The sequence below is a fragment of the Epinephelus moara genome, chromosome 19 (assembly GCF_006386435.1).
Source record: "Epinephelus moara isolate mb chromosome 19, YSFRI_EMoa_1.0, whole genome shotgun sequence".
NCBI lineage: Eukaryota > Metazoa > Chordata > Actinopteri > Perciformes > Serranidae > Epinephelus > Epinephelus moara.
Genome location: NC_065524.1, coordinates 2,217,962 through 2,244,675, shown reverse-complemented (window position 1 = coordinate 2,244,675; position 26,714 = coordinate 2,217,962). Strand labels below are relative to the sequence as shown.

The following is a 26,714-nucleotide window of genomic DNA, read 5'->3' as shown; positions in this document are numbered from 1 at the left end:
GTGCAATGATGTCCTCCAAGATAATATTTGCCACTTTGTTTGCAGTAAACAAAGTTTGTTGTTGTTTTTCAGTTTCAGTTATATATTGGGGGGCATTTTGAGCATTGGGGGGGGGGGGCACATGTCCCCCTCAATGTATATGGTGACTACGGCCCTGTCATGCATGCATAATTAAGCTACAGTTGTCTGTATAATGGATTGTAAAGAAATTCGTCAGGTTTTTATTTTGTAGACAACTGATCTGGATTTATAGCACGATGGGATGACAGCACAATGATGTGTGTGGTATCACTGGAAAGCTCTGAGCTTTCATGTGATATGCCTAGCATTTCTATGCAAGCCTGCAATCGCAAGTAATCCATCCAAGAGTAATGTGTGTGCAAAGCTGTATGAAAGCTCTGTTATACATAATTTTTATCATAATTTTTTTTCGCTGTGAAAACATTGGACTACCGACTACCGACTTGGTCTTGTCGGAAAGCTACAATTCCGCTGTTTCACGTGATGTGCGTGGCTTCTCGCTATGACGCACGGTCGCGGAGAAAAACTATAGAGAAGAACAGGTGTGAATTTGCGTCGTTCGGGCCCATAGGGTTAAAGCTGCTTTTGAGCCGTCACAACAGAGAGTGAAGAGAAATGCAGTCGCATGGTTATAGAGCTGTTTCATCTGTCGGAGACCCCTCAGTCGACTGAGATTCTTCAAGTTGAGTAGTTGTTAATTTATTTTTTGTTGCTGTTCTGATGGGTTTTTTTATTTGCTTGCTTTATTGGTGTTGTTGTATGTCAGTGTGCAGTTTACTTCTGGGTGTGTTTTGGTCCCAAAATGTAGCATCAGAGTCAGTGCTCCTTGCTTTCACACTGCTCCCTTGTACAGGAAGCTGCTGACCCAGATCCAGGGCGAGTCTGAGGCCCTGTCTATATGCATACAGATATTTTTGTAAACGCATAGTTTCCTCTACATTTAGACCTTTGGCTAGACACAACTCAGCTTAAGGTTACAGAAGCCAAGATTTTGTGGCGCCGCAGCTGCAAAGCTGTCTGTGTGAACACTGCGTGCATGCAAACATGTAGAGTTGTTTTTGTGTTCTATTGTGGAATCTAGATATTTTGTAAAACGAAGAGCGTGTGGACAATTATTTTTTAAAACAGAGAAAATACCCGTTTTCAAAAACATCTGTATACGTGTAGACAGGGGCTGAACGAGATGGAAGCAGCTGCCCAGGGAAGGAGAGGCTTTGCACGGACTCCAACATAACATTATCCTCTGCCTTCTCCTCATAGAGGTGGTGAATTTACAGCACACAGCAATTTAATACAATACAGTCTCTGGTAGGGGTAGGGAAAAAAAACATTTTTAGATGCATCAAGATTCTGTCTTGAACGATGTGAGCATCGATGTGGAAAACTGATAATCGATTTTTTTTAAATTTATAATAATATCTTTAAAACCGACGCTGTCGCCCACGACAGGAAATGACATGCATTTTTCAAATTACCGTAGCTCCTCGACCATTCACGCTATCGACGTAATTCTGAAAGCTGAGAAGCAGAGCTTTTCAGATACATTACGGTAGTGACATCATTACCTGGGGAGGAGGGGAGGGAAGTGAGCACAGCAGGAGTGACAGCTGACAAGGAGTGTTTTAGCGGCGTTTTCTTTGTAAATAATATTTAGTGTTGTAAATAATAGTATTTGTGTTTTTTTGAGAGCTTTTGAGGTTTTTTTGCTGTGTTTTTGTCGTGTTTTCACTATAGGTCATAGTTTTGCCATCGTTCGTCTTTTTTTTTCATAGATAGTTATAGTTAGTTATAGTTCTGTAAATACTGGAGGTGAAATGTCGAGGAGGTCGACGAGGGACAGGGGAGTTTTTCCTTATCTGTTGCGAGGGTCCAAAGGACAGAGAGATGCAGTATGCTGTAAAGCCCTGTGAGGCAAATTGTGATTTGTGATATTGGGCTTTATAAATAAAATTGATTGAACTGATTGATTCAGGAGAGTCCTGTTGAGATTTGTGGATGAGGAGGATGGACTGGAGAATGATGGAGCGTCGTCATTTCAACCACAGTAAGTAATACAGTTTGTATGCACTGGATATGTATTCCCAGCTTTATTACAATAATGTTTTTCAATATCTAGAGTAAATTTTATTATTGGCTCATTTTAGAATCAAGAATCGTTTTAAAATCGAAATCGTTGTCCTCGGAATCAGAATTGAATCGAATCGTGAGGTGCCTAGAGATTCCCACCCCTAGTCTCTGGCTTTGTTTGATTTACCGTGTGGGCAAAAAATGTTGTTGCACATTTCTGATCCGTCATTAGCGTAGTCGGCATGCATTAGCTCGGATGGCTAACTTGACTTATTTACTATATTACATGAATGTCACTGTCACACTGAACGTCTCGCTGAACCCTGTTCAAACTCTCAAACTCTACAAGGAAAAAAAAAGAACCAACAGTTAAATATTTTCATTGAACAGCCAAATCTGATTCCGCTGACATAACTCTGAGTCGGGTATGGCTGTCCTTTTTTTGTAATTATATGCAGTAATGACAGCAAGCTACCTTTCTGGATCTAAAAACAAAGCTTTACCAGAGAATCAGTGTATGAAACCGTTGTTGCAAAAACAACAGCCTTCTTTATTTTGCACCCCACGGTGTCACTGCCCCCGAAGAGATCAACACTGTTAACACAGTTTGCTAGTGATCATTAGTGCAAATGTATATGTTAAAGTGCCCTGGTTATACTCACAGTAAATAGCCTACTTTGCTGCCTCTGATTGATTCCATGAGGGCAAGAGGAACGTGTTGCATGTTATTTGATGCCAGTAAACTGCACATAGCCCACTCATGTTGTTCTGTGAGCCTTTAAGGAGGTACCTAAGTGATGCCTGTAAAAATTGTCTTAATCATAATGCCCTGACAATGTATGATATGATCATTTAAATCTTACCCCACATCCTGTATGAGGGGACAGCAGGCCAGACTGGCAGCTACAGCACACAGCTCTGAAGTCCCAACAGAGGTCAGACTGACAGACCACAAAAGAAACAGAAACATGTTAAGTTAATAATCAGCCATCATCCACCCGGGCTGTGGTTCCTTAAACAGCAGGAGGAGCTTAAGAGTCTTACTGAATCTTGGTGAGGTTCTTCATGTGCATCATTGCTTTGGACAGATTCACTGACCCCTCATGTCCAACACTGTTGTCTGAAAGACTAGAGGAGACACAAGTGCATAAAATACATAAACTGCAGGACAAGTGTGACAATTGTAATAAATGTCAGTAAGAAATTTGAATGTGTGTGACTTACTCCAAGACAGTGATGTGTGTCAGAGACGGCAGAACAAGGGCCATCCTGGCAGCAGTGAGATCACCAAGGCTGTTACTACACAGACTGTAAGAAAGCACAAAGTAATGTTTATATTCTGTTCTTACTTAAATATGCAAACATTTATGTTCTTCTCTTTAACAAAAATACACACAATACAACAATACACTGAAAAAATGCAATTAAACGCAACACTTTTGGTTTTGCTCCCATTTTTCAGAGGTTTAAGTTAAAGATCTAGGACTTTTTTCATGCATTCAAAATAAATATTTATCTCAAATTTTGGTTGTAAATTTGTAAAAATTCATGTTAGTGATCCCTTCTCCTTTTCCACAATAATCCATCTATCTGACAGGTGTGACATATCAAGATTCAAGATTCAAGACCTTTATTTGTCCCCGAGGGGCAATTGATTCTGCCGCAGTAGCAATAAAAACAACAACAAACAATGACAACAACAAGGTTGACACACACAAGGCAACAGTCACATAAAATCAGTCGTAACTAAATAAATAAAAACGCATACTTGTATAAAATGTGAACTAATGATGATGCTACCTGTACTGTACAGAGTTAAGCAGTGAGATGGCAGAGGGTATGAAGGAGAATTTGTATCTGTTAGTTTTGGCTAATGGTTGTCTGAGGCGGGAACAAGAGGGCAGGAACTTAAATTCTGAATGCAGGGGGTGAGTGCTGTCGGACATGATGGATTTTGCCTCCTTTGATAGCTGGTTATTGTACAGTTCTGAAAGGGTTTTTTTGCTGAGTGCCAATGATTTTACTGCTGACTTTTGTTATCTTGGTTAATGAGTTTTTCTGTTTCAGACTGAGTGACACAAACCAGCAAATAAAAGAAAAGGTGACAACAGACTCAATAAAAGATCTATAAAACACTGTCATCAGAGATTTGTCGACCTGGAACTTTGCCAACTTCCTTAGACAAAACAGACGCTGCTGGCTTTTCTTGATCAGCATGTCGGTGTTTTTCTCAAAAGTCAGTTTATCGTCAATTATGATGCCCAGGTACTTGTACGAATCGACAATCTCCACAATTTCTCCATTTACAGTGGCGTTTACAGGGGCAGGGTGGTTGCGTCTAAAATCAATGCACATGTCCTTTTTTTGTGACATTCAGTTCCAAAAAGGCTTCAGTGCACCACTTTAAAAACTGATTTAAAACGGGACCATGGGACATTTCAGTGTCATTTAACAGGCTCACAATAACTGTGTCATCTGCAAATTTAACAATATGATGGTTGTCAAATTTACTACGGCAGTCGTTTGTGTACATGATATAAAGGAGAGGAGAGAGAACACAGCCTTGTGGGGATCCAGTTGATGTTTTTGATTTATTCTAACCCTCTGAGACCTGTCAGTGAGAAAGTCCAAGATCCAACCCACAATGTTACAGTCCAACCTGAAATGTTCGGTGAGCTTTTCCACCAGCAGTTGGGGCTGAATCGTATTGAACGCTGAGGAAAAGTCTACAAATCAAAGTCTGGCATGGTTTTTGCTGCCCTCTAAATGCTTGTGTATGAGGTTAAGAAGAGTGATGGTGGCATCCTGCACCCCCCTGTGGGTGCAATATGCAAATTGCAGAGGGTCCAGAAGATGTTCAATTTTGCCCAAAAGTTGCTTTTTTATGAGTTTTTCCAGTGATTTCATTATTAATGAGGTCAGGGCAACTGGTCTGTAATCATTCAGGGATTTAGGGCGGCTGTTTTTGGCGATGGGAACAATTGTGGATTGTTTCCACAAGGTCGGAACTCTCTGTTGGCTGAGTGACAGATTTAAAATTTGGTTAAAGATAGGGCCCAGTTGGTCGGCACAGTGGATCAGCAAACGGCTGCCAATATTGTCAGGGCCAGGGCTTGTGTTCATTTTGCAGTGCTTAAAAGTATTCACAACATCCTGAACAGAAAAGGAGGGAGTAAAATCACTGGAGCTCAGAAAAGTTCTTTTTAAAACAGCGGTTTCACTACTAAAATCATGGATATCATGAAACAGCATCATTACTACACAGGTGTGTATTAAGATAGGTACAGTTAAAGGCTACTCTAAAGTGTACCATTTAATCACTCTCAAAAACTTTTGAGGGGGCATACCTGCCTGACTGTAAGAATGTCCATCAGAGCTGCTGCCCGTGAACTTGATGTTCATTTCACTACCATAGTCGTCTCCAATGTCGTTTCCGTTAATTTCGCAGTACATCCAACCGGCCTTACATATGGAGGTCCCGAGCTGCTGTGGCTACATGTGGTCTGTGGTTGTGAGAGGATGTACTGCTAAATTAATGGAGACGTCTTATGGTAGTGAATGAACATTTAGCTCAGAGGCAACAGCTTGTTGCAAACTTGTGACCAAAATTTTAGAGAAATATACCTACTGAGTGCATAAAAAAAACTTAGATTTATAACTTAAACCTGTGAAAAATGGGAGCAAAAAAAAAAAAAAAAAAAAGTTTTGCATTTAAATTTTTGTTCGGTATGTATAACACAAAATATAGCTTAAACGTTTATATGGAAAACTAAACTTCTCCCAGCAAAGAACACTACTCTGAGGACTAATAGTCTTTACATGTTGTAATAAAAAAAGTGTTTATTATACCAAAATGTTATATAGCTTAAAACAGAGCTTGGATGAATTAGGTGTTTCTCATTTCCTGGATAGCAAAATGGGGACTGGAGCACACTAATTGATTTTGCGCTTTTAATAATGCAAACAGATTTTCAACACTACTGTCTTCATCAGAGTCCCCTTTGTTTTCTTTGAATGCTACATACCGCACAAGCAGTGCAAATGTAAAATGAATGCATGACAGAATTTTCACTTCTGACAAGCTGTTTCATTGTTTTTCCACAACACTATCTACTGGAATGAGGTGCATATAAAAAATTCCATCATGTCCTTACTGGAGCTCTTCCAGGTGACTGCAGCTGTTCAAAGCTTCCAGTAGCTTGTCTCCTGATTGGTCGCTGATAAGGTTCTTTGATAGACTGGAAGACAGAGACATTCACACATACACAACATTAAATGTAAAATAAGCATTCTTTCAATAATTCGTCACAGGCAGACTGCTCCTAAAGTGTCTTCTTTAATATTACCACTAGGTGGTGCTACACATATAGTGACGTTTTCAGGAACCATGAAGCAATTTGCAGCCAAAACACACTATAAAAGATATGCATGCACCACAACAACATGTCAGGAGTAAATACATACAGCAACACCTGATGATGGCCACACTCTGAGGCTGTCAGTCCCACACTTGAATAAGAATAATCTGCTGCTAACGGAAACAGCTGGTCCCCATAAACAAGGTGATGACAGTCCAATAAAAGGGCTGATATGTTACAAGTGGGTGTCGCTTCACACATGCATGATCAAAGTTATGCCTATGATCTTCATGTACAGCATATTTCACACATGCATGATCAAAGTTATGCCTATGATCTTTATGTACAGCATATCTGTACTCTTGAGGTCATCTAAAAACACCTAAGCAGCAGATTATTTTATCATTTCAAACGTTTAGAAAAGTAAATAGCAATTATTTGTTTTTGTTTAATGAATACATGACTTTTATCTTTTTTATCTTTTTTCACTTATATTGTCTTGTGGATGACTGCTGCATGAATAGTTTGCAGTGGACACAAAGAAAAGGGTGCTCACGGGACCTAAGACATTATTTTTGAAAACTAAACAAAGTCTTTGTTGTCATCAAGAACCGTACAATTACGATCTGCAGGATTAAAATAACATGGATGAGGTATATGTCCGTAAAATAAAGTTGAGAGAGTAAAAACAGATCTAACATTACAGAGAAATAAGTAAATAATATTATATATATTTCATTTCAATAGACTACAGTTACCACCTCAGGGTTGTATGCCTCTGCAAAACAGTCAAGTTGTAGTTACAGTTAAATCCATGTCTGTCCAGACTCACATGTAGCCATGACAGCAGAAAACAGTTAGACGCAACAAATTCTAAAACATGGACGCTTCACACACATCTTAAACCCAGCAGCACAGAAGAGTCACACTTTGGGACTTCAACTGGGGGTCCAGGGCCCTTAGGGCGTCCTCTGAGTTGCCATGGGGAGGCCACCCATTTCTATTTTTATTTTCGTATTAGAATATGTATGAAAATACTCATTAACATGAATACAACATATTATTAGCAAAGATACATTGGTCATAGATGTATAATAATGCCTAGATACCAGATCCCAACATGGCATCTATTCATTCCATTCAATGGAGTAGCTCGCCTTGTGCATACACCAAAAAAAAAAAAAAAAAGTTTAGTTTAGTTTAGTTTAGTTTAAAAAGCCAGCTTACGGGTTTACTTCCACAGTGAGCAGCCCACTGAATATACGCAGTTGTGTTTTTCATACTCGCCCCACCTGTAAGTTCCTGCTTGGCTCATAGACTTTATGATGACATCACAGATTTTTAAATCATTTTCCTCAGCTACGGTAAAGTTTTACAAATATAGAATAACCATGGATCAAAACTTCATAATAGAAAGAGTCATAATTGACCTTGTTCTCAGTTCAAGGTGTCCTGTCAACATATTTACAAACATCTCATTTATCATGGTGGTCAATGAGGAAAAAGCTTTTGGGCTGCATGAGATTTTTTTTGTTGCAATACCACAAGAGGCCACTGGGGGGGAATTGCTGCAAAGATGAACTGTGTTGCTAAGGGCTTGTATACAGTACACAGCATACAACACTGATGACAGGCAAGCTGTTATCCATGATCCATGTACAATTATGAGTTAGCTAATGCTAAATCAGTGTGCAGCACCCGTGCTAACAGTTACGTACTATTGAAACATATTGGCCGATTAGCTGTATTATTACTCCAAGTGTATGGACATTCTTGTGAGCCATAATGGATAGTTGTTTTTTTTTAACTTTTTGAGACTCTGACATACTGTCTACCTCAGAGACAAACATGATGTATACGACTCTATCAATAATTATTATTTTAATAGCTTCATATTCTATGCATCATAAATGGGAATGTTTTTACATAACACTTTAGGCCACCCGACATGTTACTATAGGCCAGGGTGGCCAGCTTACACTTTCAGGCTCTGTCTCATGCTCTCATGACACCAAGGCAAATCTCACGCCAGAACACTGCGACAGTAACAGAGTTGAACAATCTTGTATTGTCAGGGCTGCAAATTCTCACATGCTGACAGTGACACTCATGTAATTGACACTTGTCACATGTTGCACCCCACACATGCATTTTCTCACACAGGGAAAAACAAATGTGTGTAATCCCCGATGTGATCGCCAATCACACAGCTGATCAATCGGTCAGAGCAGAATGACAGCACAGTGCGAGAGGCAGACAAAGAGCAGAGCTTTTCCTTACAGCACCAAAGTGTCTGAATTAACAAACGGTCAAATGTTCAGCAGCGGAACAATTGTATACAATATATATAGTTAAAGGTCCCTCTCTTTCAGCTTAGTGGTCCTTGGCCTGACAAACATTAAAGACCCCTGATCTACATAACAGCACAGTTTCAAGGCTGGCACCAAAGATTAGTGCCACCACTTCAGTATCTGACCAGATGTCTCCCCTTCTGTTCCTGAGTTATAGCAGTGAATAATGGCCAGAAAACATTAGTGAAGTGAAGTTGACCTTTGACCTTTTGGATAAAAAATTATAAAAAAAAATATATATATATATCTTACGCTAGTAGACATTTCTGTGAAATTTTGTCATAATTACTGTATAAATTCTTGAATTATGGCTAAAAAACATTTTTTGTGAGGTCACAGTGACCTTTGACCACCAAATTTCACCAAATCAGTTCATCCCTGAATCCAAATTTGAGGAAATTCCCTCAAGGCATTTTTCATATTTTGCGTTCAAAGGAACGGGACAGAGGGTTGTATGTTTATATATATTCATGGCTGGAAAGACAGACAAACCGAAAACATAATGCCTCTAGCCATGACTGTCACCAGCATAGAGGTATAGTATTATCAGAATATGCATAGCGACACACCAGACGGACAAGATGGGTATCCAAAAGTTTTAAACATGACACATAAATCATAATCTGTTGATAAAAGAAAAGACAGTACTGTTAAGTGTCTACCATGGGGTTCATCTACCCTTTTTTGCCAATACCATCTTCCTGCCTACCTGATCTTCTTGAGCTCCTTCCAGATAGGAAGCAGTCTGGTCAGCTGCTCTATTCCTCTATCAGCCATCCTCCAGCCCTCCAACCTGGAACAAGAGAAAGAACACATCCAACAACACTGATGACAGCTGTCTTCCATGAAGACGGACATGAGGTCAACCACAACTGCTTATGTGCAGCATGCTCACTCTATCTCCTCCATTTGTCTGAGTCCCTCCGTAGCAGCCAGGAGATCTAGCAAACCATTTGCTCCTAATGGTCCCATCACTGTGGCAATCTTATTCAGCCTGGCACACACACACACACACACACACACACAATGAAAAAACAAAGAGTCACTTTTAGTGTTCAGCTAAGCAATCTGATCCTCTGTGAAAGTTTTATTGGTGCCAGACTAGAAGTGGATGTCTCCGAAAGTATGATATGTATTTATATACTGTGTAAACAGCATTGACATCAGCAGTCTAAGTTCTGACCTTGCAGCTCATCACTGAGTCAGACTTTACAACTTAGCACTATGAGCAAACAGGGAATGGTAATTTCTTCCGATGGGGGGTGTGTGGGATCAGACCTCCTTCATGTATGTGAAGTTCATGTGCAGCTGATGACAAGCTGGTATGACGAGCAGCAGCAACAGTGGCTGCAATGTGAGCAGTGGCTTTGGCAGTGACGGTGAGAACGAATCATAAATAGACCAGATTATTAGAATGGCACTGGCTATGTCTGAGTAGAGTGCATGTGTATGACTGGAGCAGTAGATATAAAGACTGCTTGGAATAGCTTGGCAGGCTTAGCTTCATATTAAATAAATACAGATACTTAATGAGCAGTTATAAAGAGGCCAGATTATACTTGTTAGTCTTAAGAATTATTTGGAAAGGTCAGAAGTGATAAAATGGCTACAGCAGAACAGATCATGTTTCTTACTTGAGACTGCGGATAGAGTTGATATTCCTTAGTGCCTGTGCCAGGTACATCATGCTCTCCTCATTCAATTTCAAGGAGTCCAGACTTGGGGTGCACGTGGAAACACAAACAAACAAATCCACACAGACACATGAAGGGACAAGACACGTGGGCCTTCTTAGAACTTCAAGACATGATCGAAGCCACTTTATCTGTAGTTAGACATTATTGTAAAGATGTTCATGCGTATGCATGTGTGTGCATGTCTTACCAAAGGCCCTCCAGAACGTCACACTCTCCCAGATTTTGAATGAGCTGCAGCCCTCCCGCCACTGACCACACACAATGAGACAGACTAGAGAAGACAAATGAAATGGTAACATTGTCTAATATTTACACATTTTTATACAATCTCATAAAGGTCCGGAGTGGAGAATTTAGGGGGATATACTGGCAGAATTGGAATATAATTTAATACAATAAGTATGTTTCCTTTAGTGATTTATCACCTGCAAAAAATAATTATTGTGTTTGCTTTACCTTAGAATGAGACATTCATATCTACATAGGGACTCGTTTACAGAGTTCACCATGTTACACTGTCATGTTTCTACAGTAGCCCCGAATGAACAAACCAAACACTGGTTCTAGATAGGGCCATTTGCATTTTTGCATTTTTGTAGTTAGCAGCCCTTGCGGAACAAACTGCATTGGAAAAACACAGACTTTTTTGAACATGAAACTACTTTATTCAGTGTTTCTATTCATTTAAATCACTGGGTCAGTTCATTTTGGAGAGGACCAAACCTCTGCAGATAATTCAGCTCCCAGTAAAAACCTTCTTAACACCTGGATCTTAAATTATAAGAGAAAAAAAGGTGAGCACACGTTAGCATGTACTGGGCTTGTTAGAGAAGCACCGATTTGTCATGTGGAACTGCTTTATTCAGTATTTTACTGGTTTGAATCACCAAGTCTGTTTGCTTTGGAGAGAAAGAGACCTCTGCAGATAATTTGGCTCCCAGTAAAAACCTCCTGAACAATTAACACTGAAGGAAATCTAACCAATAGAAGTCTCAGCAGGTTGAAATGTGTAATCCTCACAGCGAGATGCCCCAAAATCCCCATTACACACTGTTCCTTTAAGTATGTACAACATTATAAGCACTTTATATCTTTAACATAGTGGTGACTGATCTGTGAAAATAATAAACACTTCAAACTACTCTACAAAAATATTAATCTGCTGGATGTTAAAATGCTTACTTGAGTGATCTCAGACGGGGCAACATTCTGGTCATAATCAGAGCTGCTGTGTCACTAATCACATGACCTGATACACTGGGAGAGAGAAAAAAATTCATTATAATTTATGAACATAAGATAAAAAAGTGCTAGCTATCTGTAAAATTTAACCCTGTCATGCAGTGCTACAGTTTTTTTTTCCAAAATGAAAACACACCCAACAAATAATGAAATGTGTTTGTGTATGTGTTGCTTACTTTAGGCACTCAATGGCTGTAGCCTGCAGCAAGGCCTCGGAGAGCTTTTCAACCAAAGTCACACAAGCCTCTTTGGACCCAATACTACAGAAGACAAATTAGCTGCTTATCACTCTAGAACCTTAAAACAGGCATTCAGAGTGACAAATGTGGAAAAGAGCTCTCACCTGAGAGCAGTGAGATGTGGCAGTGAGGGCAGGACAGAACAGAGAAACTCAGCTCCCTCTATACCCAGGCTGTTGTGGGAGAAACTGTGAACAATTAAGAGAAACACTGTTTATATTTTCTTAGTTTCTTTTTTTGACTTTCTATCTCCATATATGCAATGCAGGGAAAACTAAGTAGAGAGTACTAACTCCAGCTCTGTCAGTAAAGGACACCGCAGGATGATGCTCTTCATAGATTCAAGCTGGTACCCCTCTACTGCACAGTCCACGAGGCTGGAGGAGAGGAGAATGTTTCCACATCATTCAACTGGCTTCAAAACAAGTTGTGATGTCAAAAAATCCCGCTGTTTTAAGTTTAGATTAAAGTGAAGCACATATAAACTTCCCCACAATAAAAAATGAACGTATTATAGTGTCAATGTATTTACCTGACTGAGGTCAGTTCAGTGGACCTCATCAAAGACAGGTGTAGTGTGGTGTGGTGAACCCTGCAAAGTAAATGTGTATAGCACTGTTAGACATAACAACATACATGTGGTGCTGTGGGACATTCTTCAGTGAGTTTAAATGTGTTTGAATATGTGTTCACTACAAAGAGTGTACAGTCTTCCAATGTGTGTGTTCATTTGCATGCATTTGCGTATCTCACCTGATAGTTTGTATGTTCCTGCTGACGTCCAGACAACGACACACCAACCTGACAGCTTCCTCAGCTCTGATCCAATGTTCATCAATACTGACAAGACAGAGAGAGTGTGATACAGGTCAGTATTTCAGCAATATAATTCAGCAGTTCAACACATTTTATAAGCTTTTAAACAGAAACAGAGATGTGTTTAGCCAAGACTAAGAAACAATATGGATTGTATGCTGAGAAAAAGCAAACCTAAGAGCTCCTTCACTGAAAATTTAAGAGGGAATACTGACACAACTTACTTTTAGGTTAGTAAGTCAATAGTGTTGAAGTGGAAGAAACAGGCTACACAGAATGATTCCCACACAACGACACAGGCTTTACAGTGGCATGAAAAAGTCTTTAATTTAGTGCCTTTTGGAAATCAGGTCATCTTTAACTTGCTTTGCTATTCACGGTAAAGGAAATGTTGACGAGGGGTGTCCAAACTTCTGCAAGCAACCAAATCTACTGCAGTCCTTCTTACCTGACACTGAATCCTTTCTGACTGCTGTTAAACAGTTTCACAAAGTCTTCAATCCAGTCTGACTGCAGGGAATTGTTCTTGAAACTGTGGACCAAGCACAGAGTAATAAAATAAACACTGGACATTCTGACACACCAGTAGATGTCCTTCTGATCAGTTTCTATAAGCTCAGTACTCATTACATTTGTCAAGAAAGACATCAGTAATGCTAATAATAAGTCACTTGAATGAAAGACAAACACCTTAGGTCTCATTGTTTAGACCTTGTTTAAAAGGGTAATTCTTCAGTCAAGTTTTATTTGTATAGCCCAGTATCATATATCACAAATTTGCATCAAGGGGCTTTACAATCAGAGGGTTTTGAGAGGCTTTCATAATACAAAGAGTTTTCATTAAAGCAATTACATAAACATATGATATCTGTTTTCCTTCAATTCCTCAAAAGCTGAAGTTGTAAATAAGCTACAGTATAAAGTGGTCTTGAAGACGGAGGTGTACTTACTCCAGTTTGGTCAGACTGGGGCAGGTAGACACGATCTCTGCTAATCTGATCAGATGATCACGTTCCAAACTGCTCTCTCTGACACTGGCAGCCAGGCAGAAACGTTTGGAGGAAGAAGAACAAACAAATAACAACTCAAAAGGTAGGTCAAAGGAACATACTGCCTAACTGTGCACTGAAACTTTTAAATTACTTTGATAGACAACAAGAAGAGAGATGTATACATGTAAAAAATCAAACAGCAGTGTTGCTCTGACTTATTGTAACATTAATAGTGGCACCGTGTGATGATGACATATGGTGACATTTTGTGCTTGTCTTGGCTGATTGTTCTGGTCTGGTTCCATCTGTCAATGTTTGCTACTGTGGGAGCAGGCAACGTGCTTTTAGGGCAGATCAAGGAAAGGAAACCTGACACCTCTAATGTGTCCTGTGCTGAAATATAAATTATTGAGGTTTAAACTGTGTAGAAATTTCACAGAAGAATGTGTGCAGTTATAACTGTATTTAGGTCATCACAATGAGTTTAGTGAAAGGAATATTTTACCCCCCAAATGACCATTGGTATATCAGTTACTCACCTCGTGTTACATTGAATTAGCAAAGAAAACTTTGTTTTTCTTGCATGCCTCCAAAGTGAATGAGGAATCCAAAAATGGAGAAAACTCATGATGAGTTTAAGTCATAGATGACCAAACACAGCAAAGCTATATCAGGAAATATCAGTTACCAAGCTCTCATACAATTCATGCAGTATAATCAGAGTCTCATTTATCAAGTTGTGTGTTCGGTATTTCCTAAACAAACAGCGCTTTCCGACAGGGAACTTAACAAAAGTGAAACTTGTCTATGCTCTCTTCACAGCCAGACTCCATTGACAAAAACTGCAGGTCTTCTGCCTCAATCAGTTAGTTTTTGCCTGCTATTGAGTAACTTTGGAGTTTTAAAGGGTTTGCTCAGATTTACAGAAGTCACACAGTAACACAAACAAACCACAGTGCAAGGCAGAAGTAGACTAGGTGACTCAGTAAAGTAAATTTACTGTTTTTGTCCATAGAGTCTGGCTTTGAAGAGAGCCTAAATAAGTTTCACTTTCAGTTCAGTTACCCGTTTGAAAGGGCTGTCTGTTTGGGAAGTACCGAGCATACCGCTTGATAAATGAGACTTGGATCATACTGCATGAGCTGTGTGAACATTTGTCAACGGATGTTTTGATAATAGTTTTGCTTTCGTTAAATACAGACCTCTATGACTTAAACTGATCGAGATTTGTTTCAGTTTTTGGAATCTTTCTCCACATGCAAGTAAAACAAAGCTTTCTTCACAAATGCATTTGGGGGGTGAAGTATTTTTTAAGTGGGGTGCTACCTGTGCTAGTAACTTGTATTATCAGAATTTTGGATTTTTGTCCTACCTCAGCGTTTTTACACAACCTTCATATTGTGTAAACCAGATGAGACACCTCTCCTCTTCCTCCAAACTACCAGCAGACATCAGAAAGTGGAGGCCATGGACAAAAAGAGAGACAGGGAGGAATACTTTGTTAATTCTGCAGTTTTTCATGCTTTCATGAATTAATTTAATTGATTTCTTTCTTGGCTCTTTGTTCATCGATATCCACACTGCACAAACTCACCTGACTTCCACACTGCAGACGTTGTTAGAGGTGCACAGTGTGCTGGCCACTTCCAACAGCCCCTGCTGGGTCAGGCCATTGTTGCTCAAACTGTGGATAAAGACACATTGAAGACCAGGAAAGTGTTTTCATTTTTTATATCTAACCTATTTACTATTATATGTTCTACATTACTGCCAACTTTTCTCCATCTACATACTGTGAGTGACCTTTGTTGTTCATTCCCATATTGACGTTTGAGAGTAATAGAAAAACATCTGATAACTATGTATTGGCTTTCTCTATACAGAACTGAAAATTGCAAACATCAATATTTCATATCTTACTTTGCGTAGCTGGTGATTTTAAGCTCTTGTAGAGAATCCAAGAAATGCTTGACTCCTTCATCTCCCAGTTCGTTACTTGACAAACTGCAGTCAAAGGAAAGAATAACTCAGCATCCAAACCAACAGTGTGTAAAAAAGTATTGATGCCAGTAGATATGCATAGTATGTGGGTGTTCGCTAATGTATGAGACTTGGTTTGTGTGTGAGTTTTGTGGGTTACACATACTCCAGGTCAGACAGCTGAGGACCCTGCTGTAGGATCTCGAGCAGTTTCTCCAGGTTGTCACTGTTGAGGCTACAATGAGTTAACCTGTGTGTAAACAGTCAGTCAGTCAGTCAGTCAGTCAGACAGAGAGACAGAAAGACAGACAGACAGACAGACAGACAGGGCATTAAGGTGCGGTTAATGGTGTGGTCACGCTTGTCTTTTCTTTTTCTTTTGCTGAAAAAGCACTTCTTTGTTTTCTGCTGATCAAGAAAAATATGCCACACAACATGCAGAGTAAACAGCTCCACCAAATGAACTTCAAACTGACACTTCATAATAAGAGAATCAGTTACTCATCTGTAAACGATCATGACCTGCTTCTTATGTGCCATAAAATCTTTGGGGTTTTTTTGTTTTGTGGTGGTTAACATGATGTGTGCTGCCCGTTTAGCAGTTCAGGCAGCAAAAAAAGGCAGCAGAATTTGCCATTTTTGCCTCCGTTTTCCATTTTCAGTTGTTGTTGTAGACGGCAGAGTTTTATGATCATACTGAACCACACACACTGACAGTCAAACGGAAACAGAGACTAGAAGAATCTACACAGTCTGTTGAAGCAAACACCCACACATTTTTTTTTGTTATATCAGAAGACAGTGCACTTAAGATGTTGATTGCTGATCACAGACCTGCAGCTGGCTTGCTCTGATTTCACACTGTCAAACTGGATGAAAGCTTCAGTCTCAGGCCTGAAGAAGAGTTTGAAACGGTATTTAACAAAAACATTATCAGTGACAGATATTAATTAATAACAAAGTGAGGAGAATTACTCCTTTTTATTGCACTACAACAAAACAGACTGCCATGATACAACAAAAAAACAGTAATACCTGAGCTCCACAGATGTGACTCGCTGACTGACAGTCAAACATTTGACCAACATCAGTGCTTCAGTTGTGGATGTGACGCTGTGGCTGACACTGAAGAGGAGAAGAGGATAGGGTTGATTTAAATGAAACTAGAAGCTGGTAATTAATAATAATACACCAAATAAATGCTGGGTTCAAGATCTTTTAAAGTCATTGTTTTAAATTAACACTATTAGTACTGTTTTGTGATATTTCTCCTAAGCATACCAGTTTGAAATCAAACTGTGTGGTGAAGTTGACACTCGACTCAGCACAATCAGAAATTAGAATTACCCCCCTGTGGTTGTTTGTCTCCATGAACCAGTCAAGTTGAACTAACAGTTTACATCCATGTCTGTGGAAACATGGATGCTTCACGCACATCAGTTCACTATCTGACCAAATGTCTCCCCTTCTGTTCCAGAGATATGACGCTAAGTAATGGCCAGACAAGATCTTCTGCAGAACATTATGATGTCACAGTGAAGTTGACCTTTTGGATATAAAATGTCATCTCTTTATAATTTTATCCTTTTAGACATGTGAGTGAAATTCTGTCATAATCAGTGTATGAATTTTTGAGTGATGTCCAAAAATGTTTGGTGAGGTCAGTGTGACCTTGACCTTTGATCTTGACCACCAATTTCTAATCAGTTCATTTGTGAGTCCAAGTGAACATTTGTGAAAAATTTAAGAAAAATCCCTCAAGGCCTTCTTGAGATTTTGCATTCACAAGAATGACACAGACCCAAGGTCACTGTGACCTTGACCTTTAAACATTATATTCTAATCAGTTCATTGTTGAGTCCAAGAGAACGTTTGCGCACAATTTGAAAAGGTTCCCCCGAGGTGACACCCAGGAGGCTGCAGGAGAGTGGTTGATGAGTTCATACTGGGCCACCACTTTTAAAGGTGTGTGTGTTTTGTAATGCCTCAGCGCCAGCGATAGCTGTGGCCGGAGGCATTATGTTCTCGGGCTGTCAGTAAGTCTGTCCCATCCTTGTAACCGTGGTATCTCAAGAACACCTCAAAGGAATTTCTTCAAATTTAGCATAAATGTCTACTTGGACTCAACAATGAACTGGTTAGTTTTTGGTGGTCATAGGTCAAAGGTCACTATGACCTTGTCTGTTTGATTCTCATGAATGCAATATCTCAAGAACTCCTTGAGGGAATTTCTTCAAATGTAGCACAAAGGTTGACTTGGACTTGAGGATGAACTACTTAGATTTGGATGGTCAAAGGTCAAAGGTCGAGGTCACCATGACCTTGCATCAATCTTATTCTTGTGAACATGATATCTCAAGAACACCTTAAGGGAATTTCTTTTAATTTGACACAAACTTGGACCCACTTAGACTGAAGTATAAACTGATTAGAATTTTGTGGTCAGAGGTCAAAGGTCAGAGTCAGTGTGATGTGACAAAATAGTTTTTTGGCCATAGCTCAAAAATGTATATGCTAATTATGACAAAACTTCACACAAATGTCAAATGGGACAAAATGATCAAGTCATTACATTTTATATCCAAAAGGTCTGTGACATCATAATGTTCTGCATAAAACCCTTTTCTGGCCATTAACCAATGTAAAATACATAATCAACTCAGGAAAAGAAGGGGAAACATTTGGTCAGATCCTAAACTGGTGACACTAATCTTGAAACTGTGCTGATTGTATAGATATTATGTGTGAAATACCATGGTATCATTAAAACTTAATACTTAACACTGGTCAAGTGGCACATTGCTAAGTCACATTGCTTGCTTGTCTACATTGTTTCTTTCTTAAACTTCTAAATTTCTAGACTCATTTCTGTGTATATATGTTACCTGTATCATAAAACATTTGCATAATTTCTGGACAGTGCCATCATCTACATATGTTTGCCATCTTGATATCTGACATTCATGTCAGGACAGTTTTAAATATTCATACAGTGAACATGGTTTTACAATCTCTCCATACAATTCCTCCATCTGTTGAACTGACTGATGATGAACTCCTGAGCTCTGGAGCTGCACTCTTTGTCACTCACACCGCACTTGCACACTGTTTCTACTATCTGTTTAAAGCTGAATATTTTGTACATGTAAACATATTCACTGTTGGACAGCTCCACTGGGATTGCTGTGCAGATAACAAATAAAGACTTCAAACTTGTTAATGCCCCCAACAGCAATTATTAAAGGTTCACATTAAAAAATCTGGATCCAACTAGAGAAATCTTTACTCCCACACAAAACCACCCACACTAATAATTCATGCATGTGTCTTACTTGATTCTCTGCAGTGACGCCATCTTTGGAAGGACTTTCAGCAGATTCTCAATAGCCTTGTCTGTCAATGAGCTGTGAGACAAACTGACACAACATCAAAGTATATTACTGTCTTCCTGTTTGGTCATAATCATGAAATATGTGGATGTACAACGATCAAACTTACTCTAACTCCAAATGGGAGCGACACTGGACCAGTCTTTTACAGAGTGTGGTTATATCGGATGGCATGAGGCGGCTGTTGTTTATCCTACAGCATTAAAGAAATTAATTGTAAAGTAACGACTGATGGTAGACTGTTTGTATTTTAAAGAAAACTCAAGGTAGAAGCATGTCAAATGTGTATTTTATCCTCAAACTCTTCATCGGCTTACTGTACCTGAACATCTTTAGCTGCTGTTTGTCATGCCTCAAAGAAGAGCACAGAATTAGCCTATTAGCTGACACATGAAAATACAGACAGTGGTATCAAGATGTGTGGAGGAATTCACAGAGGCAGCTTCTCTACCTTTTGTCAGGGCAGAACTTCAAGATCACCCGCTCTCTGCCTCCATCACTGTAAATCCAACGGGACACAACGGATTAACACCATTCATTTTTTTGCAAATTTCTATGGCATATATATACTTTATTTTAGAAACAGACAAACTAAGCGTAATAGGGATACTTTGCCAAATTTCAACTAGCTTTGTGTCATCAGAATGTGGGTAGTATGTGTAAATGAACTGTGGTAAGCTTCCCTCCATCTTGCATGCCCCTATATCTCCCTGCTTGTTTGCTAACTGTAATCCAATTTTAGCTGTTGCTTCAACTATAGATTGTACCTCTTACTCTTTTGTATGCCCACTACCACCTAGGGCTGGGCAATTAATCTGACTTATTTTCAATAACAATTCTGGCTTCCATTGATTTTCAAAACAAGATAATTGAGATAAAACAATTTTGTGCCACTTAACAAGTCTACCAATGTGGCTATGGATTTTGTAAATGAAGCCCCTTCTCAGCGGATGTGCTTGGCCCCTCCCCCCAGAGTCCAAACGGAAGTTTCAGCTGTGAGTTGTCAACAGTGAATCACGACGCATCGCCTCTCTGGTTGCTTTGAAACTTTGTTGGTAGAGCTTGTGAGATGGCAGACAGAAAGCCGCTAGTCGAGAAGAAAGGAAAAGCAAACTCTGGTATGGAAACACTTTGGTTTCACTGAGTCAGACTTGGAACAAACTACAATCATGTGCAAGATGTGTTACATGGTTGTAGCTGCACCACAAAGCAACACCACCAATTTTTTCCAGAAATTGAAGTCTACTCACTAAGTGATGTATTACCAAGTAATAAAAGGACAAAAGGCATCAAAAAGGAAAGGCCCCATTACTCCTGCCACTGCATCAGTCTCATCACAGACATTTCAACACTGACATTACAGTAGCACTGCAATTTTTGTTTTGTTTTTGCATCTTTCTACTGCGTAGACAGCCCAGTTTTGTGAATAGACCATGTTTTCAGTAGTGAAATATTTCTTTAAGCAGCATTCATCAGCTGTTGTAGTTCTAACTGACAGCATGCCACATTGGTGAAACAGGTGTTCACTCTGTTCCTGCTTTTATAAAACAATTACTTGCCAAAAAATGTCAGACAAAGAGTACCTGATGTGAATTTGTGTTAAGTTGTTACGGGAGCACAAAGCACCAGCCAGCATCACCACTCCCTCCAGGCCAATCCCATTGTTACTGGCACTGAAAAACACACAGACACAAAATAACAGTGAGCCATGGGAAGGACATTATCTAGCTCTGAGTGAGCCATTCACACTGAATAACACCCTGGGGTAAACCTAGCAGCTGTCAGCACTGAATCCGTTTTATTTTTGGAACCTGTTTGGTGACAAACTAACAGCTCTGCTTTTGCCAAATATTTTAGATTAGATCAACACAGACTCTAATGTTTCATTTAAAACACCTCCTCCACTCATTCTCATCAAATACATATCATACATCCTTATGTTGTTGGCTTGCTATAAAGATCACCAGTAAAGTTTCAGATTTTTTCTTTTTTTCTTTTTCTTTTTTTTACTGTTTTGTATTTATCTTTTGTTACCATTATGTGTGTGAGTCTTACTTTACTTCCTGGATGCTACTAAGACGAGGAAGGACGTCCAACAGTTTCCTCAGACCTCTGTTGCCCAAACAGTTACTGGACAGACTGACAGACAAGAATGTGGGATTAAAATAATAACAAAGACAAGAAAGGGCACAGCATAGGTAGCTGCTAAAATAAAAGACAAACAAATATAAACACAGCGCAAAGATCATAAATATAACGTTGCATTACGACTTAGGCCAAATCTGTATTTACCATGCAGGCACATGATGACTGTTAATGAGGTACAACATGCTATTATAGGTTAAACAAGTCATCATCATTACATATAACTATAGACTATAAATGCATATGTTTGTTTTTCATAGCAGATTTTCACATATGGTGCATAAAGATTCACTGACAGGTAAGTGTTTTCTGATTATGTTTTTTTGTGTATCTTACTCCAGCAAAGTGAGATCAGACGAGGTTCCCAGACTCCTCAACACTCTCTCCAGATGTGTCGGCAGCAGAGCACAGCAGCTGAGACTGACGGAGGAAACAGCTTGAGAATCACCGTCGTCATCATCATCATCATCATCATCATCACCAGTGATAGTAATATTCAGTAATACATACAGTTATAAAATGAAGTTCCCCTCCGCTCAAACAATGTTTTGCTTGTTGCTGCTTCACCTGGATGTTTGAGCTTCACTGTGCAGTGATGCATGTGCAGAGTTTGACACAATAACATATTCATCTGTTACAGTGGGTAGGTTTCTCTCTGCTCACCTTACACTAAGTTTAACAACCTGAAACCTACAGTGCACATACACTGAGTGAGAACTGACTTATCAGTGAAGGAGAAGACAACTTTTGTCTCGCTGTTAAAATTTTAATTAAACTTTTTGTGGGAAAACTATATGAAACATAAATCATTATTCCAAGCAGATTATTTTTTTATGTCTTTAAACATGTCTTCTCTTCCTGATACTGCATTATTTAACTGAGTGATCGCTATATATTCTGTTGCAACAGGATGCATCCAAATTTCTGTAATAAACTATTACAGTGTGTCACAACCTGATTCTAGTTCCACATTTTCTATCTGCTTGCCATATACCAACTCTCCTGTCATTTCAGATCCTGCCACTCCCTCCTTCCCTGCAGTAACCTCTGTGTTACCACCATTTCCCATTCCCTGACCTCCCCTGCCCACCTGTTCGCACTTACCCCTTACCAGCCCACTCCCATTCATTCTCCACTAGATCATTTTAAGTGCTTTCAACTTAGGCCCTGTTCACACCTGGTATTAACATGTGCCTTGGGTGAGCAGAGTGGACAGCTTTAAGTCTGTCTGTTCACATCTGGCATTAGAGTGAGTCTCCAGCTGCATCTAGCTTGACCATTTGTGATCTGATCTCACTTGCCTGTTAACGTCATCTTTGCCTGCTTTGCCTGATTACTGGACAAGTTTGCATTCCCTTCTTGCCTGTCTAGTACTGACTTTTATCTATTTTTGACCACAAGTAAAACTGAACTTTTAACTTAACGTGCCTGGTCTCTGAGTTGTGCTTTTGGGTTTAAACCTGGAAATACTGAGCTGTTACACAGGGACAATAATTTCATACATACCAGAGCATTTTAGATTTTTCATTTGCAGGTTTGTCTCTTCCTTTAGAGAACACTACGGACGCCTGGACAGGACTCTGTAGTCTGAAACATTTTTGAAAAAATCAAAGTTACATGGCCGTGGTGATGTCACTATTTATGTAGCTTCTCATAACTATACAATTTATGAGTATTTGTGAATGCTCCCAATGTTTTATGACAAAGTTTAAGTTAAATATTGCTGGTTGTTTTACACAGTGACAAGATGTGAGTAACGAAAATCATGCATTTGTTGGTACAACACTTCAAAGGAATACTTCAATAAAGAGAAAGAAAAATCTCACAACCACTAGCGCCCCTGTGCTGTTTATGTATCGGTGTTGTAAATACTAAAAATTTTTGTGAAAATCTATGTGTATGCGAAGTACTGAGCAAAAAACTGGAAAAAGTAGACTTTATTTATGCTGCACGAGTCAAATGAGAGTATGCAGATGTTTTGATATAGTTTTGCTGTTGTTTAACGTGGCCCCCAATGACTTCATTTGATCAACAATTTTCTCAGGTTTTTTTCTATTTTGTTGTTCACCGCAGACGCATGCAAGAAAAACAACGTTTTATTTCCAAATTTGAGGTAACACAGAATTAATTGCTATACAAATGGTCATTTGGGGGTTGAAGTATTCTTTTAAAAGTGTTAGCATGTGTGCAATTATAGTATATAATGCACATTACAAGTGTGACTGTACCTGATGTGAAGTTCCACCACAGCAGGACAATCAGACAGCAGAGCAGTCAGAACCACCAAACCCTCCACTGAAGAGCAGCTCTCATTCACACTGAGGAGACGTACGACTATCAAACAAACTGCTGCTGTTCAATTCTGATAGATGCTGAGCTCTGTTAGTTGTACTCGCATATCCTTAACCACTACAAGTTAAGCAGTGCATTACATGTCTTCATGCTACTTTTTTGGATAGCATAAAGCGACATGGCATGTTGTGTAGGAAAAGTGAAAATCAGTCAAATGCAAAATCCATGTAGCTTTATGTCACTCTTGTGCTTTGTGATGGGTACTTTGTAGTCTTACATGATCTTGTTGGTGACGTTGAACTTTGGCAAAAACTGAGTCAGCGTCCTCAGACATTCAACATCCATATGGTCTCCAGACACACTAGGATGTACAAACACAAACAGAAATTCATTACTACGATTTGAATGAACATACTGTATATTAACAGTGTGGTGCTCTTACAAACGAGCCAATCTGATACACAGACAAAATTTGACCAGCAGTGCCAAATTATAGTGCTGGCTGTCTGATGATAACACACAAAATTTCAGTTATGGCAAACCCTGCTCTGATGACAAAAAGGGAAGTGATGACATTCATGAGAGACTTCTAACAACTACTTAGACTGAATGCTTGAAATGTAATTACTTTTTTTTGCTTTTGGCGATTGTGTATAGTTCAGCCAGGAACTCGGATAAAACAATAAGTAAATGACTGGCTGTTGTCATTGTACTCAGTGCTGCATCTGTCTCTTTTGGTAGGTTGTATCACACTAAATTTAAAAAGAGGTGTACTAAGGGTTACTTACTCCAAGCTAGCCACGGCAGGGCAACGCGCCAATGACTCTGCAATTTTTTGCATCTCAGGCTTACTCCATTTCTGGTTCAACAAGCTGGCAAACAAACGTGCACGAGATTAAAGCCTATCAACAAATTTAAAAACTTGCTAAACATCAAAACTGTAATCCATAATGTGAAAATCAGTCAGCGCACAAATCAGCTCTGAAGTAGCTCTGTCAAAGATTCAGGGGTTGTTTCAGGCCAAGATTGGAAAAAAAAAAGACAAGGTAGAAGCACCTTGTTCAAAGGAGGAGCAAAGTTCTTCAAGGAAACTGGCTGCGTTAGTAAAGATCTGGACAGTGGTCAACATTTGATTAGAGAGTTACTATCAAACGTCTCACCTGATTGTTGGTTCAGACTTAGTTTTATGGCTGCAGAGTGGAAAGCATAAATAAGACATCAGTTCAGTATGTGCTGTATTGATTTGATCAAAATGGTATTCATAGACACACTGTATGGTTATTTACTGGTGTGTAGTTACTCATTATGTTTATCTGTCTGTGAAACTCACCTGATCAGATCAGAGTTTTGGGAGAAAGTTACTGTCAATTCCTTCTTCCCACTGTAAAAAACAAAACAAAAACATCTACACTGTATATGAGCTGTATAACAATGTTTACCCTCTTACTTTTTGGTGTATTTTACTTAATTCCCTTGAAGTCTACAAAGTAGGTTTGTAATATTCAAGGATGCATGTGACTGAGAAGATATTCTGGCTGCAAAAATGCTGACAGTGCCAAACTGATAGCATGAAGTGTGTAGTCAAAAATTGAAAGTATGATAGACAGACTTCATGATGGTGAGCCTCTGTGGATGTACTGTATGGCCTCTGTGCTAAAAATAACAACTAGTTGGCGCTGTGTATGTGTGCACATGCTTGGGTGTGGTCATACTCTGCATGAAGTTGCCGGATGTTCAAACAGGAAGACATTTTCCCAATGAGATAGTCCACTGCTTCCAGTGAGCTGTTGTTTCGACCCAGCCTGCAAGATGCACAAACACACACAATTAACTCCTGTGCATGGAATCGGCTAAAAATCTGCAGATCTTGAGATATTAAGGTTATTGAGAAATACCATCTCTTTGGCAGTGTACTTACCTTACTGAGACCAGTCTTGGTTGTTTGGGAAAAAAATCTGCTATGTGTTCGATTCCTCTATCTTTCAGATTGTTGTCACTCAGACTGCAAAGCAAACACAAAAGCTTGGTGTTAAAGTTTAGACCTGCACCCAAAATATTTCACCACTTTATCAGGTATAAGGAGTCAGCATCACAACAATATGCTCACTCAGTTCCAACGAATTGAGGACCTTTACAAAGGACATGTTATTTGCTGTAGCAGTGAAAGTATGTGAAGCATGTACTTGATTTCAGTGATGTCTGGACAGTTTTGTAGAGCAGAGGCCAAACAAGCCGCTCCTGTGGCGGTCAGACTGGCACCACAAAACCTTGAAAAGACAAAAACAAAATCATCCACTTATTGTCGTAGGAGTGTTAAGAGCTGATTGCTCCTACTACATTCCGTACAGTATTTCAAAGACAATTACGTTGATTTGCAAGCAGGGGCAGAGCCAGATGTTGAAAACATTCGGGGCTCAGCCCAAACCTAGTGGAGTCAGGGGACATGCTTTCCAGGGGCATTTTTTCCCCATTTATGATAGCTATATGCACTATTTTTCAAGCCATTTGAGATAACAGAATGACTAAAATCTACAATTTAGGAAGAGGCTGGTATTTGGTGTAAACAGCATAACTAAACTATTGTAGTTATAACTATACTGGAATAGAGTTCATAGAATCAGTATTTAGTTGACAAATGATCTACATTTAAATCCATGCCGTAATAATCTACGCTGCTCTATCTGCAAATCAACAATAAAACAATGCAGAGTAATTCTGTCTTCAATACTCTGAATTGAATATTAGGTCAACAGAAGAACATTTATTCAATTTCATCAGATTTCTTTAGGGAATACCAAAGATTCAGGGCTTCTGAAATAACACTTAAGGCTGGAGCCCCAGAAGCCACCCCTGGCTCTGCCTCTGTCTATGAGTATAGCCTGAAAGCATTTCAGGTACACCACACTTGCTAAGCTATATATGAATTAAAGACAGATTCTGAAGACGGACTGTGAAAAGGAAATAGAGAAAAAAGGAGACAATTAAAAAAAAATCTTACTCAAGTTTTTTCAGGGTTGTGAATTTTGGCAGAATGGAAGACAGCTTCTCGGCAAATTTGTCACCATACTTGCGGCTGCGAAAACTGAAGGCACACAAATAGTGAAATGGAAAATTAATGAAACAAA

General features: G+C 39.3%; 1 protein-coding gene across 1 annotated transcript in view; it reads right to left on the bottom strand.

Annotated features, from left to right (window-relative positions):
- The window catches only part of nlrc5 (NLR family, CARD domain containing 5), a 59,542-nt gene that overhangs the window by 6,063 nt on the left and 26,765 nt on the right, over positions 1-26,714 (bottom strand). The window contains exons 13-51 of the mRNA XM_050071491.1: positions 26,588-26,671; positions 25,773-25,856; positions 25,508-25,591; positions 25,302-25,391; positions 24,920-24,970; positions 24,750-24,779; positions 24,378-24,461; positions 23,867-23,950; positions 23,526-23,615; positions 22,804-22,884; positions 21,634-21,717; positions 21,208-21,291; positions 20,736-20,825; positions 19,604-19,651; positions 19,475-19,504; positions 19,262-19,345; positions 19,096-19,179; positions 16,799-16,888; positions 16,598-16,657; positions 15,930-16,013; positions 15,704-15,787; positions 15,378-15,467; positions 15,156-15,221; positions 13,742-13,825; positions 13,240-13,323; positions 12,729-12,815; positions 12,508-12,567; positions 12,269-12,352; positions 12,080-12,163; positions 11,913-11,996; positions 11,677-11,751; positions 10,682-10,765; positions 10,432-10,515; positions 9,693-9,791; positions 9,507-9,590; positions 6,243-6,326; positions 3,313-3,396; positions 3,133-3,216; positions 2,952-3,029 (exon numbers count right to left, since the gene is read on the bottom strand). Of these exons, the coding sequence (XP_049927448.1) occupies positions 2,952-3,029; positions 3,133-3,216; positions 3,313-3,396; positions 6,243-6,326; positions 9,507-9,590; positions 9,693-9,791; positions 10,432-10,515; positions 10,682-10,765; positions 11,677-11,751; positions 11,913-11,996; positions 12,080-12,163; positions 12,269-12,352; positions 12,508-12,567; positions 12,729-12,815; positions 13,240-13,323; positions 13,742-13,825; positions 15,156-15,221; positions 15,378-15,467; positions 15,704-15,787; positions 15,930-16,013; positions 16,598-16,657; positions 16,799-16,888; positions 19,096-19,179; positions 19,262-19,345; positions 19,475-19,504; positions 19,604-19,651; positions 20,736-20,825; positions 21,208-21,291; positions 21,634-21,717; positions 22,804-22,884; positions 23,526-23,615; positions 23,867-23,950; positions 24,378-24,461; positions 24,750-24,779; positions 24,920-24,970; positions 25,302-25,391; positions 25,508-25,591; positions 25,773-25,856; positions 26,588-26,671 (3,063 nt within the window). The remainder of the gene's footprint in view (positions 1-2,951; positions 3,030-3,132; positions 3,217-3,312; positions 3,397-6,242; positions 6,327-9,506; positions 9,591-9,692; positions 9,792-10,431; positions 10,516-10,681; positions 10,766-11,676; positions 11,752-11,912; positions 11,997-12,079; positions 12,164-12,268; positions 12,353-12,507; positions 12,568-12,728; positions 12,816-13,239; positions 13,324-13,741; positions 13,826-15,155; positions 15,222-15,377; positions 15,468-15,703; positions 15,788-15,929; positions 16,014-16,597; positions 16,658-16,798; positions 16,889-19,095; positions 19,180-19,261; positions 19,346-19,474; positions 19,505-19,603; positions 19,652-20,735; positions 20,826-21,207; positions 21,292-21,633; positions 21,718-22,803; positions 22,885-23,525; positions 23,616-23,866; positions 23,951-24,377; positions 24,462-24,749; positions 24,780-24,919; positions 24,971-25,301; positions 25,392-25,507; positions 25,592-25,772; positions 25,857-26,587; positions 26,672-26,714) is intronic.